This window comes from Chroicocephalus ridibundus, chromosome 3 (genome assembly GCF_963924245.1).
Source record: "Chroicocephalus ridibundus chromosome 3, bChrRid1.1, whole genome shotgun sequence".
In the NCBI taxonomy this organism is placed as follows: domain Eukaryota; kingdom Metazoa; phylum Chordata; class Aves; order Charadriiformes; family Laridae; genus Chroicocephalus; species Chroicocephalus ridibundus.
The window spans coordinates 122,653,843-122,668,428 of NC_086286.1; the positions used below are offsets into that span (position 1 = coordinate 122,653,843).

Below are 14,586 nucleotides of genomic sequence, written 5' to 3' on the forward strand. Positions count from 1 at the left end.
TGCTGCAGAGCTGCGAGGTCCTCCTGCGGTGACACAAGAGGCTCCGGCGCAACAGGCTCCTGGGAAATGTAGTCTGTCACCAACATGACCCGCTGCCAGGAAACCGTCAGTGCAGGTACAGTCATATGTACAATTTTGCCAGTTATCTATACTAAAAAAAAAAAAATAATATCATTAGTGAGACCTCAAGATTATGAGAACATGGGGTCTGTTTGCTTTATGGGGTGCTGTTTGACAGCAGCGCCTCGGGAGCCCCAAACTGCGTCCCTGTGCCGGCACCCAAGATGGATGAATTGATCCAGATCTGGTTTAAGGAAGGCTGCGTTAGCAACATGCCGAGCTGGAGAACTAAATTCCTGGTGCTTGTGAAAATTCACTTCTCCTGGGGATTAGGTGCAGAGCAGCGCGGTTTGAGCGAGAGGCACACAAACCCAGGAGGACAGAAGCCGATCTCTGCCCAAAGCCCCGTATGTGACAAGTTGCAAGCTTTTCCTGGCTGAATGCTGAAGCACTGTTAATTGTGTGCCACTCCTAATTTCTCTTAAATTAATGCAGGCATATTTATGTTCTCATCACGAAAAGAGAAAAAAAAGAGTAAGGCATGTGCTGTTCAAGAGGCGCTTTTCATTTATCATTAAGGCTCAGCTGAATCACTAAGTTAATCATTAGCCGTTAATCATTAATCCTCATGCCGAGGATTTGAGGATTTTTTAGGTCACAGAAACTTATCCCAGAACACCACCCCCCGCCATACACCCCCCGTCTGGCTAACATTTTGGTGTGCAGTCCAGGTCACAACAATTCAGGGAAATGAAGGGATGACTGCAGGTGGAATATTCAGCTGAAGTGAGCTGAATTCATCTTGTCACTCACCAGTAACCGGTTTTAAATTGGACCCTTCTATGGGTTAGAATTTGTTAGAATTCATGCAGTAATAGGAGAAACCACTGACGGAACCCTGATTAAAATGGGAAGAAGGCACATTGCAGTTTATGCAATCTGCCGTTAGTGCTTTCGTGCCTCCTTCCATAGCTGTTTTCCGGGCTTGGCTCAGCTTGTGCCACTATACATCAGCCTGTGTGTCATCAATTGGTAGCTTAATTTAGGGCAGAGAGGACCTCTAGAGGGCATCTAGTACAGTCCTCAGCTCAGAGCAGGGATAGCTTCAGGGTTACATCAGGTTGCCCAGGGACTTGTTTGGTCACCTGAAAACCTTCAAGGATGGGGATTTCACAACCACGCTTTAGGGGGTGGAAGACAACAACCAGATCCTTAAAATAAGCCATTATTTTAAGGCATTGCAGCAGCCTGTGGAGAGAGCAGCTCTCCACGGTTGTTTTTAGTCTGGGGAAATACGTTCTTTTTTAAACCAGGCTGATTTGGGGATGGCAGTGAGGAAGAATTTTCCCTTCCCACAGGACATTTGGAATGAGGCTGACCTGGAGACAGATGCTTGCATAGACATCTCTGATTTGTGTAGCAGCGAAGGGCCTTTTGCTCTTTTATCAATATTGTCCCTTTGTAGGAAAAGAAAGAATTTAATAGATAAAATAAAACCAGGAAAGAAACATACAAAGAGCTGTGAGAGATAAACATAGAAGTGTAATAATATCAGAGTTAAAAGTGAGTTATCTGTTTCTTCCGGACAGTTTGCGAAATCCACATCCTGCTTGTCACAGGTGACATGTTTGGGCTTTTTCTTCTGCACCTGTGACCAACGTAGGTAACATCCCAATGTATTTCAGCATGACTGTTTAATGAAGGCCACCGATCTGTTTTTCACAGCTCTTAACCTCCTGCTGTCATCAGGTGTATTTCTGCTGTGCGACTTTTACTGTACTGCCTGTCTGCACAGGTACAAAGGTGCCTGTCTGTGCACCTGTTCCTGTATAGGAAGGGAGTTCAACTCTATTTGTACAAAGCGCTTTAAATCGAATGATCATGTTCATACAACGTGGTGTAAAAACTGTGCACCGTACAAACAGTGCGGTGTTCCCATGGCATGGTGTTTCAAAATGTGGTAGTGATGAGCTATATCCTTCTCCTAGTAAAAGACGTAAAGCTGGTGAGTGGGTAGGGCCTCTGGGTTAGTAGAGGACAAGCTCAAGCACGCTACAGGTCGAACTCTTACTCAGACGCCAGCGTGGTTTTATTCTAGTGAGATTTGAGAGCACAGAATGGTTTGGGTTGGAAGGGACCTTAAAGATCATCTTGTTACAACCTCCCTGCCATGGGCAGGGAAATGGGATAGAACTAAGGGTTCAGGAGGAAGGACATGGGGAAACAGTTCTGGGGGCAGAGCCAGAAAGGCTGAGACTTATTAAAAAGGAAATGCATGTGTGAAGGTAGTATTTGAATGAAGGGAGAAATGTTAAGATGTGATGGAACAGCTGGATGCTTGTGCATGGAACAAACAGATGAAGGTCTGGAAGAGCTGAGCAGGGCTTGTTCAATCAAGAAGTCTGGGCCTGGGGATCAGGTCCTGGGACTGAGCAGAAGAAGAGATTTGGACAAAGAGCCAGAGCAAAAAAAGAAAAAATCACAAAAAACCCACCAAACACTTAAGGTTGGAAGGAACCTGTATACTGGCTACTCCAACACCCTGCTCAAAGCAGGGTCGCTGGAGCAGACTCTCAGAACTGTGTCCAGCTGGATTTTGAATGTCTCCCAGGACTCCCCACCCTCTCTGGACAACCTGTTCCAGTGTCTGGCCACCATCAGGACAAAAAAAATAATTTTAAGTGGAATTTTCTCTATTTGTTTGTGCCTATTGCCTCTTCCCCTTTCACTGGACACCACCATCCTCTTTGCACTGTGCCTTCAGGTGTTCATACACACTGATAAGGTCCCTCTGAGCCTTCTCTTCTCCAGGCAGAACTGTCCCAGCTTTCTCAGCCTCTCCTGAAATGACAGATGCTCCAACCTCTTTATGAACTTCTTGAAACTTTACTGGGCTCACTCCAGTTTGTCCATGTCTCTCTTGCACTTGGGAGCTTGGAACTGGACCCAGCACTCCAGATGGATTTCTCCAGCACTGAGCAAAGAGGGAGGATCACCTCCCTTGTCCTGCGGACAACACTCTTCCTAATGCAGCCCAGGGTGCTGTTGAGTGCAAAGGCACGTTCAACACGGTATCTGCCAGGACCCTCAGATCTGCCAAGCTGCTTTTCACCCAGGTACCCCCCAGCCTGTACTGGTACATGGGGTTGTTCCCACCCCAGGGCAGGACTTGGCATTTCCCTCTGCTGAACTTCATGAAGTGCTGTTGGCCCATTTCTCCAGCCTGTTGGGGTTCCTCTGAATGGCAGCACACAGACCAGATGACCAAGCTCAATCAAACCTCCTAGTTTTGTATTGTCTTCAAACTTGCTGAGGGCATGCAGGGGTAGGCTGTGAGAGCAATTCCTAGGTGTTTTATGCTTCATGAATTCTGTACGTAATTTTGGCATGCCACTTCCACACACCCAAAGAAACCAATCTGACCTCTCTGAAATCTTGTCTTCTGACATTGCAGTGGTATTATAGGGGCCACCAGCAGGTTTTGAATTCTCAGTTCAACCTCTGAGCCTTTCTCTGCTCTTCAGACACTGGAGACACATCTAGCCTTTAATGGGATGATCTCAGAAAAGTGAGAGATACCTTTGATAAGCCTTACTACTTCAGGTGATGCCCGCAGAAGTTTCTTGCCATCTGCCTTGCTGAGAGCTAGATGTCTGCAAATCACAGCCTCTTTGCTTTGTAATCCTGATATTGCCAAAAAAAAAATATATATGTATTTTAATGGAAGAAAGTGACACACTGCTTTGCCCCAGTGTCCCTGGCTGTGTCCCTGGCTGCTTGGGTAGCCCTCCAGCAGCTGGTGCAAAGTTCAAGGGTTTATCACAGCAACATCTAAGTTTTGCAAGCCGTGGAGTTGGGCCTCGTCCAAGAGCGGAGGACAATTGGCTCTGCCTTTTCCAAAACAAGGGCTTGTCCCCTGGCCTGCTTGGTGCTTTGACGTCTTGTCTCCATGGCAGTGATCAGCTGGCAAGACTGATAAAAGAGGCCCTCTATTCATTGACTGCAGTAATCCCGGCCAGCTCGGTCCTGCCGGGTGCTGCAGCAGGCGGAGCAGCTGCTGCGGCAGGCAGCGAAGAGGCAAAATGGCTCTTGCTCTCCTCTTGGCAGCAATCCTGGGACTTCTCATTGTCAAGGCTGTTTTGTCTCAGCTGAGAAACCCGAGCTCCCCTCCTTGCATCAGGGGCTGGATCCCTTGGTTTGGAGCTGCGTTTCAGTTTGGGAAAGCTCCTCTGGAGTTTATAGAGGAAGCTAGAAGCAAGGTAATGGCTGTGGCGGCGTGCCTGCTTGTGGGTGCGTGCTCAGGGTGGCTGCCTGCAAGGGGAAAAGCGAGGAGAAACTTCTGCTTTAAGTTTGCTCCTTTCCTGTCACATTTTATAGCATCAGAAGCATTTAGCTGGTGAAGGATCCTCTTTGTACCAGTAACGTTGCTGAGTTGTGGATGCGATCCAGGCATGATCTCTGTGCTGTGATCATCCTGTTTGGACCCAGCACCTCTGCTGTTTCGCTTTTGCAGTCCGGCTGCATGTTAATCTTGGTTCCAGAGAATGTGGAAAGCCCTGTGCCAGGCGCTGGGACCAGGAGACTGATTATTTATGTGCCTAAAGTTAGGCGAGGTTTTTGAGTAGCAGCTGGTGTCCCTCAGCATTCAAGAGAGGCACAGGCATGCTTGGCGGGCAACTTTTTCCATCCTGAAAAACTTATGAAAGACGGGTGTGAAAATTTAACCCCTGGACATGCCTTTTTTTCTCTATGTCTGTCTGATAGGGAGAGCCTAAACGATTAATTTAGATTAGATGTTTAATTTCTAGGCAGCTGATACTAACTGACATAAACCCCATCTTCCCATTTGCATTCGGTGATGATACCACCTGCTACTGATGCGATATGGTCAGCTTCAGGTGAAGGACCGCACAGCCCCCTACTTGCAAAAACTAGCTAAAAATGAAACTCCTGTAACATCCTGAAATTTGAAAAAAAAATATATTAACAACTCATGGATGTGTAAAATTTTCTTTCTCGTTTTCAACTATTAGATTTCCTATTTGTAAGTACTTCTCTGCAGCCATGGTTGTTAAACTCGTGGTGTTAAATGAAAGCAGAGGTTCAAGCAGAATCAGCTGAAGTACGAGGTGTAAGAACATCAAGTGCTGTCGGTCTTGTATTAAAGCACATTGGGTGCACCTTAGAGGAAGCTCATGTGCCTCATGTTCCTTGGCTTCTTCAAGTTTAACAGGCTGGTTTTAACCTTATATTGCTATGCCCTTCCTCTGTCTTTCATCTATGCAAATCATGCTCAGTTACTTGTTCATTCATCTTAGGGCAGAAACGTAGGACTGGAAGAAAACTCATTCCAGTCCATTCTCCTACTATTTCAGAAACCATACCACATACTAAACTAACCAAGCCTCACTCAAAAAAACCAATCATAATATTTCTTTGACTCTTCTGATGCGAGGCTGTTAGAGAACCTCCTTGTTCTATTAAAAACAAATCCTGGTGGCAACCAAATTAAGGCAGCCTGCCAAACTGTCCTTTCCAGTGCAATGCCTTTTGGGGACAGAACGGGGGTTGTTCAGCCTGGAGAGAAGGAGCCTGAGGGGAGACCTTCTCGCTCTCTACAACTGCCTGAAAGGAGGGGGTAGCCAGGTGGGGGTCGGTCTCTTCTCCCAACTAACAGGCGATAGGACAAGAAGAAACAGCCTCAAGTTGCGCCAGGGGAGGTTTAGATTGGATATTTGGAAAAATTTCTTCACCAAAAGGGTTATCAAGCATTGGAACAGGCTTCCCCAGGGAAATGGTGGAGTCCCCATCCCTGGAGGTATGTAAAAGACAGGTAGATGTGGTGCTGAGGGACATGGTTTAGTGATGGTTTTTGTCAGAGTTAGGTTGATGGTTGGACTCGATGATCTGAAAGGTCCCTTCCAACCTAGCCAATTCTATGATTCTATGTTTCGCCGTGACTTAAGCTTGCCTTTAATTGCCTTTTTTCCCAGGAAACTTTTAGCAAAATCTCTTAGATGAAATTTTAAAACAAACCTGACAGAAGAGTCCTTTTTGGGGGTCCATTCACAGATTGAATGAGCAAAACTTTTACGTACTGAAGAGTGTGTTGAAGTACAAATGCTAACTTAGTGGCTCTGAGTCCATTAATTTTGATGTTCATTTGCCTGGGGACCCTTTACGCCGCTGTTGGTGCTATGGCAGCTGCTGCCACATCTGAACACACCAGAACCCCCTGAAGGACTGTATAAACTCCAGGTTTTGTTGGGACAAGAAACATTTTCAATAGGAGAAAACTCAAAATAAGGCAAAGGTGAAAGAAAAGGCTTTCTTACGCATCTCCCCTTTACTGTGTGCTTACAGATAGGACTTTCCCTTTGACTTTTTTCTTAGTCCAGCAACTCAGCGTCCTTATGAGTTGTGACCTCTCCCTTCTGGTTCCCCGAGCCAAGAGGGACCTTTCCGTCCATCACCCCCAGGCTGGCTGCCTGCCTGCAGCACGATCATCTCCCACTATCCCCTTCCTCTCCTTAAACATCCCAGGCATGTCCCCCTCCCTTCCCACCTCCCACACTGGCACGAAGTGCTGAGGCCAGGAAAAATAAGCCTTTTCCTGCCTCCTCCCTTTTAAAGGAGTAGGCACTGTAGCATCCTAGAGCCAAAGCAAATAACAGGTGCTGCTGCCAAAGGGGTCATTAACGGGCATTACAAGGGTTGCAAAAAACATCTGCAATAATTTCGTAATTAGAAGATTCCTCCCCTGGATTAATCCTTCAGTCTGACAAAGTGACACTCATTTCTTTTTCTGTCTTAAACAGTTAACTTTCTTACTGTTGGCCCTTTTGTGTGTATCCCTCACTGCTTTTTCTCTCAAGCCCCGGAGTAACACACCAGACTTCCACTGCTTCTGCTTGAAGTTCACTGCTTCTGTTTTCCTCCTGCAGAAGAAGACGTGGGCTGGAAGAATAGTCTGGTTTTCCCCTTGTGTCATCCGTGGGTCTAAAAAAAGAAAGATCCTCTGCTCTAGTAAAATATTTAATCTCTGCGCTAATAAAAGATACCACCTCTTCCTCCTAAAGCTGCCTGGCTAGTTAAAGGAATTTTGCAGGTGGTCTGAGATGAGCAGGGTGGGTAACTGGAGCCACCATACAACGCAAGAGCTGCTTCATGAGGGGTTCAAAGGATGTGGTTCCTCACTCTGCCTGGCAAATGTGGTAAGAATTAGTAAGGAATTCCAAATGCTTCCCAACAGCTTGCTAATTAAGCTAACAGGAAAAGTTCAGTAAACCCATGAGGCTGTTCCACACTGTTGTATGGACCTGTGGATCCAAACCTCACTCTCAGTGTGTTGATCGCGTTCAGGACACGGTGCCGTGTCTCAGGAGTCAGGTAGACGCCTCTCAGCCTTATTCGCTGCGTGTGCTTGGTTGAGGGGTGGCTGGCTGGGTTACCTGGCAAGGGATGTGCGTCCTGCGTGAGGTTTGGTGGAGGGGAAACAGGCTGGAGGAGAGGACAGGGCTTCTGGTGGAGTGTTTCTGAAGAGTGTCCACAGCTGAGTTGCTAATGGTCTGTGACCCTGGTCCTGTGTACAGACCAAAATTCGAAAGTCCCTGAGAGAGAGGGGACATGGCATTGAACTCGTGTGTGTGTGCATGCCAAGGGAGAGAAAACCAGCGGAGCGCACCTACCTCCCAAAATGCGTCTTGGCAGGACTGCAGCCGAGGGTTGTTGCTCCCTGTCTGGCTGTTTCCCTGATTTCTTTCCTGTGGTATTTCAGACAATGTTCTTCTGAAGTTTTTATTTCTCTGGAGCATCTCTTTCATGCAAGCTCAGATCTGCCTCTCATCGTGGCACTGCTGTTCTTTGCGGTTCTTTGCTGTTCTTTGTCCCAGTCTCTGGGAAAGAAAGAGCTTTCAGACCTGAAAGCAGTTTCATAGGCCCTAAATCCTAACAGGATTTTTATTTTGCTTTCTCTATCTTTATATGTCATCAAGGTCTCCTTAAGCGCTGTTTCAGACAGAGCAGTAAACTGGGACATAGTTTTGGCAGGCAATGCCCATGCTTTGTTGGTACCCACCCGTAACACAGTGATGGTAAATGTCGAACTGCTTGACAGCTTGTTCCAGTAGCTGTTTTCGTGACATTAGACCATCAGCATAATTACACCGGGACAGATGAAAAATGTGTTTATTCAGGTGTCTGTCTCGAATAGCAGCTATTAGTAGATGCTCAGTAACAGGGTGTAAGGAGCACACCCAGGGAGAATGCCGCCTTCTGCGTTTCCTTCCCAGCTACTGGCTGGCAACAGTTGCAGGATTTCCTAGGCTGGAATTTGCACCCAGGTGACCTGGCTATGACAGCCTAATCCCCTTTTTTACCCTGTGTGTAATTTTGGCTTCCGCAGCATCCCGGGGCAATGAATCCATAATTTAACCATGAACCATAGGAAGAAAGCTACCTTCTAATAGGTGCCCATTAGCTTTTGCATTATGAGAAACTGGGAATAATTATTCTCTTTTCACCTTTCCTGGGATCTAATTTGACTTGGTCTCCTGTTATTGAACGTTTCATTCATGCTTGCTGTCCGTTCCTTTGCCTTTTCTAGCTCAGTCTAACCTGATGGGCAGAGATGGAATGGGCAGAGACACACATTAAATTGAAGGTGTGAGCCCAGGATGGGTTTGGATACTTGCTGTCCTTTCTCCACCCTGTTCCTAGCAAGATGAGAGCTCTAAATTAATTATTAGCACTTGTATAATAGATCTTGGGGTCATTTCAGAATGTGATTCTTCTAGCCATTCTTCTTCTGTGATGTTTCGAGGTCTCCTCATAGTTTAGACTATGACTCCAGATTATGCGCAAACTTTTAATTCCTTCTTCTAAGGACTGAATTTGGAATATATTTAAGGCCACATATCCTAAAAGCTGTATTGGGCTCTTCGGTACACCCTATTTATCCACTACTAATCCTGGTCTTTGATAACGCTTGTACAAATTTGCTGAGCACTGGAATGACTCTTTGAAGCTTCCCAGGTCCTCCTTCAGGAGCCCTTTAGAAAGGCACCACGTTTGCGTGTCTGTCCTCCCGTTGCTGAGGGTGATTTAACGGATCACGGTAGGTAGTTCTGCAACTTCATATTTTAATCCCTCTAGAGTTTTGAATTGGAATATTTTATCACTGGTTTACCCGGCACTTGTTTAATTCTATTCTACGTAATACTTCCTTCGAAACAAGATCTCAGTCCATCACTCGCAGTGAAAGGCTCCGGGGTGGTCCTTGTCTTGAACTGGTGCAATTGCTAACTCAGGTTGCGTCCCCACTTGGTTTCGTTACACCTTGAGCATTTATCAGGCTCGGCGACACACTGGGCGAGTTCCTGCATCTGGTATGTTTGGAAAAGTCTTTATTCTTGGGGGTGGGGATTGCCATCAGCGTCTTGATCCTCAAACCTTTTTTAATATTTTAATTTATCAGCATTTTAAAATGTTTAGTATTTTAATTTTACTATTTTACTATTTTAATATTTTAATAAATATAGTATTTTAATAGTATTTAATATATTTATATTTTATATTTTTATACTTTAATATTATTATAAATATATTATTATAAAATTTATTTTATTATAAAATTATTATAAATGTTTATATATTTATATATAATTATATATTATATATTAAATATAGTTAATAATAGTATTTTAATAAATAATTAATTTATTAGATATCATATTTATTTGTAATTTCGTGTTTGGACACAAAATTCTGCTGTCTGAAAGACACGTTTTTGAATATCCACCACCATTGTGCTGTTCGACGAAGCTGACTTGGTCCTTTTTAATTCCAACTGTGTTTAATCTCGGTGTAATTTTAATTGCTCTAAATAGATTGCAGTACGTTGGATGAGATTCAGCACCGGACTGTTTGTGTAGGCGTTTACAGGTACAGGAGACGTCCAAGCTTTACTGGTAGTGAGGGGACACCCAGTGAGTGCTGTTAGTGGAGCCTACGGGCAGTTCAGGTCGCCTTCGTGAAGGGAGGCGTGCGGGAGCTGCTCGGATGAGTTGGGTTTTAGGCTCCCCTGACTGCACGGACCCAATCTCTACTGCCTGTAACAGGAGCGTGGGCATCTTGCTCACACGTAATCGTCTTCTATAAAGTGTTTCAATCTTTAATTGAGTGCGACCTTAATTAAATAATTAAGTTTTATTGCAGGTTGCTGTTAGTTCAGATTTAATTCTATTTTAAAATTAGTTTAAGTACATTTTCATGTTAATTTAAAATTTAAAAAAACCTCGTTTTAAAACACAGTATAAATTCACTGATTTTTATCTAGCCTGATGATGAGGACCATAAAAATCCATCCTTAGCAGTTTGGCTATTATTAAAACGATATTTTATTTATTATCACCCAGAGAGTTTAAACAGTCATTCTTTCTTTAATAATTTGCAGTTGAAGGACACAATCAAAATTCAATCGATATCAAGAGGAATCTTTTCCTTGGCTTCAAAGAGCTTTTAATGAAACATAAAGCCTGTTTCATTAAAAGCTGTTTCATTAAAAGAATACAGACACAAACAACACAAGAACTGGTTAAAGTCAATAGCATAAGCCGGGCGAGCGAGGAGGTCTCAAGGCTTTTCAGTACTCCACACAGGTCAACAGAAACCTTTTTCTGACCCTTATCAGCAATGTAACCTGGAAAAGAAAATCAGGTTTCCTGATATGCCAAGAGACGGTAGGAACCCCCAGACCTTTCCATAGCTACAATGACTTTGCCAAAAGAAAGGGGTGTGCATATAAATGTGAACGCTGGGCTTTTGATTTCCAGGGCTGTTGCGTGTGAACAGAAATTGCCTCCACTAAGAAAAAGATGCTAAAGTTGCTTCATTTCCAAATTTTGATTTTTATACCGAAATCTAACAGCCAGTAGGTACTGCACGATTGTTTGCTAGTTTAGAGTATCTACAAATACCAGTGATTTTTCTCATAATGTAGGAATTCAGAAGTGAATACCTATTGCTGAAATTTTTGAGAGGACGCTAGGATTAAGGGAAAATGAAAGAATGATTTATGGTATCGAAAACTTTCCCTGAATATAAGTCTCAGCGAAGTTGTTACTTATTTTGGTATTAATCTTTAAATGCCTGTACAAGAAAGAGATTTTTTGTATTAGCAGAACCTTTAAACTATAAAATAATTTAAAAAAAAATTTTAAAAGGATGCAGGGGTGGGGAGATTTTGTTTAAAAACTGTAGATTCAAATAAGTAGGATTATGGATTTTTACAGTGTGGGTACTTTGCGGTGGCAGCGAAGGGATGCACTAGAGAATCCATCACTTGAGTTCTTTAAATCTAGGTAGGTTGTAATTTTTGAACTGTAATGTAATTCAAATATAAAATATTGATCTTGGGGAAGGAATCTCTTCTGCTCTGCAAGACGTTAGGCAGGCCCCTGTGATCTTCCCTTCTGATCCCTAAGTTGAGAGATTTTGGCCTGATTCCTGTTCGTCTTTGTGCACTTCTGAGCCAAGGTGTACAGAGAGCAGGAAGGACCAGGTCCTCCCTCCACACCTCTCGGCAGCGCTGAAGCCCTGTTGGGGCTCCCGTCAGACGTGTTAACAATACAGTAATATGAAATCTTTGTTTGTTCCAGCATGGGCCTGTATTCACAATATTCGCTCTGGGAAAACGGTATACTTTTGTGACTGATGAAGAAGGATCTGAAGCTTTTTTTAAATCTAAAGACTTAAATTTTGAACGGGCAGTACAACCAGCTGTCGAGAACGCAGGTAAATGAGACCTAGCTCTTTTTTAAATGGAAATCAAATCCAGTTACCCAGGAACATTAAAGCCCAATCCAAAGCCCTTTGGCTTTTTGACCGTACCTTAAATGCTTATCTTAACCCATGACCACGCTACAAAATGAAGGCGAAATGAGATTCCTTCGTATGGATCCAGCACTATAAGCCTGCAAAGTGATTTGGATTCAGTCTCAAGGCATCAAAGGTTTCAGATCCAGGGAATGTTATTACTTTTAGCCTTAAGTAACCCCGGTTTGAAATCAAGTCCTTTTCTGTGGCTACACACTCCACCTTTGTGTACAAGGTTTGGAGCAATAGTATGTTGTCCTAGTACTTAATTTGCAAATCAGCTTGCAGCAATAATTAGATGTTACCCTGCAATAAAACAGTCATTAGAACGGGATGAGGTGTGTATCTAATCTGCAGTGGCATGCTCCGTCAGCTCATGTGCTTGTATCCACGTGGAATGGCACAGACAGGAATTCTCTGAGTAGTTTGGCAATTCTGGACAATGCAATGAGAGAGAAGCAACATGGCAGAGAGATTAAATCATAGAATCACAGAATCCCCATGGCTGGAAGGCACCACTGATAATCACCCATTCCAAGCCCCTGCTCAGAGCAACGTCAGTGGCAGCAGGTTGCTCAGAGCTGTGTCCAGTTGGGTTTTGAGTATCTCCAAGGATGGAGACTCCACAACCTCCCTGGGCAACCTGTTCCTGTGTTTGACCATCCGCACAATAAAAACTTTCTTACGTCTCAGTGGAATCTCCTGTATTCCCATTGCCTCCTGCCCTGAGAAGAGCCTGGCCTCATCTTCTTTACTCCCACCACCAGATACTTATCCACACTGATAAGATCCCCCTGAGCCTTCTCTTCTCCAGGCTGAACAGTCCAAGCTCTCTCAGCTGCTCCTGTTATGACTGAGACAATGTACTATAGCATGAAGACCTAAAAACTGTTTTTTCTTGTTTTAATTTATTTTTAATTTCAGTCAGTTTTGCGGAGCGCATGCGCGTCTCTGTACAGCCACACTGAAGCTGGGGGGAAATCTCTGGATTATTGCTTCTGGCACTGAAGCTTCACGAGGCAGGAAGAGGTTACCCAGACGGGTAGAGGCAGAGGGCTCACCAAAATCTTTACAGGGTTAGAATGAAGCTTTCTGGGAATTTCACTCTAGGAAAATGAGGCATTTAAATTAGAGTCACGAGTGTAAAAAATTTCGCTCTATCTTTCCATGAAAATCTACTTCATCTACTTTCCAAAACATGTTTCTGTTTCTTTTTGTGTTTAGTTTCTGTCCCTGCGGAAGCATTTTATCAGAACCATAGTAACCTCTACAGCATGATGAAAGGAAAAATGGGTCCTTCTAATCTGCACATGTTCACGGGTACTTTGTGTAAGGAACTGCAGGAGCACATGGCACAGCTGGGCATGGAGGGCACAGGCGACCTCAATGACCTGGTTAGGTAAGGGAATTTTGCAGCACATCTGTATAACACATGGGTGTCCTACGTGGGACATCTAAACACGTTTTATCTAAAGGTGTTTCTCCCAGGTAGGAGAAACATCTCAGTAACCTATTTGGAAGAAAAAAGAAAACACAGTATCTTCCAACAAAACCTGTTTCCCAAAAGATGGCATAAAAAGCTCCATGTCTTTATAAAGAACTTAAGAACAGACAAAATGCTTGATCTTCAGCAGGATGAAAACGTTCCCTGTGTGGTTTGGGCCAAGCTTAGCCCAAAACTTAAATAAGATCTCTACAACTGACTTTGCTGCCAAAACTTCATCCTCCATGTAAAAAAAGTCCCTTTACTGACAGTTTCATGTGACAACAACAGAGCTTGTAACTCCTCCTTCTTCCTGATCATCTGGGAGAACACCTAGATCTTACCTGCCCATCAGGACTACAAGTTGAATATTGCCTTTGGCTTGGACCTATTTCTAAGACCTCACACCCAGGTTGTATTTTGCTGACTTTTGCTGCATAATACATCTAAGGTACAGCTTTTTACTGCAGCTAAACCTGCCACTTCAATTACTGCAATTTGGATTAACTGGGGAAAGACGTAGGGGAAAGGGGCTTTGAAACCTCCCAGCCCTCGGTCCTGCTGGTCTCAATACTGGGGTGCAAACCCCCACATCCCATGGTGTTCCCCCACCTGGCTTCTGAGATAAAAGTCCCGTCTGCTTCTTGTGAAAAAACAGAGTCATGGAATCGTTAGCGTGCTACGCCACTGCCTGGTACGCTAATATGGGCTCACGTTTTCTTGTTATTCCCCTGTCTGAATCCGTCCGTGGTCTTTTACCTGGGCTCAAGTTTCTGAGGGGAGGGATGGACCTGTTGTTCTTGTGGTCCGCACAAGGCGTGGGTGCCCATGGTGGCGTGGGTGCCCATGGTGGCATGGGTGTACAGCTCATACGTGAAGCGTGCCTGGCTCCCTGCTGCATCCCTGCTGCAGCCTTGGGGAACAGGACGTTCTTCCCACTGCCGTGGCTGTCATGGAGACCGGTCACCAAATCTGAATCTGCTGCTATTTGTCTAAAATGAAAAAAAAGTCATAGGCTAGATGGTAAACTACAGAATTCATAAGTCATCCCCAGTAAATCTGTGCTGAGTGTAATCTGTTCTTATGGTTTTGCCAGACAACACAGGATAGAATTGGAATGCAATGCCCCGGATAACTGTTACTTAGCTGCTTCAAAATTAAATCCATAG

At 44.3% G+C, this 14,586-nt stretch overlaps 1 protein-coding gene across 4 annotated transcripts in view; it reads left to right on the plus strand.

The window, feature by feature from the left end:
• Window positions 1-2: 2 nt before the first annotated feature.
• Window positions 3-14,586, plus strand: part of LOC134513623 (24-hydroxycholesterol 7-alpha-hydroxylase) — a 30,865-nt gene continuing 16,281 nt past the window's right edge. For 2 of the 4 annotated variants that reach the window (XM_063330621.1, XM_063330620.1), the window contains exons 1-3: window positions 4,081-4,319; window positions 11,718-11,853; window positions 13,159-13,333. In XM_063330621.1, coding sequence (XP_063186691.1) covers window positions 4,143-4,319; window positions 11,718-11,853; window positions 13,159-13,333 — 488 coding nt within the window. In that variant the 5' untranslated portion in view covers window positions 4,081-4,142. Of the gene's footprint in view, window positions 116-4,080; window positions 4,320-11,717; window positions 11,854-13,158; window positions 13,334-14,586 lie in introns of those variants that run through there. The other 2 variants (XM_063330623.1, XM_063330622.1) reach the window with 2 other exon arrangements.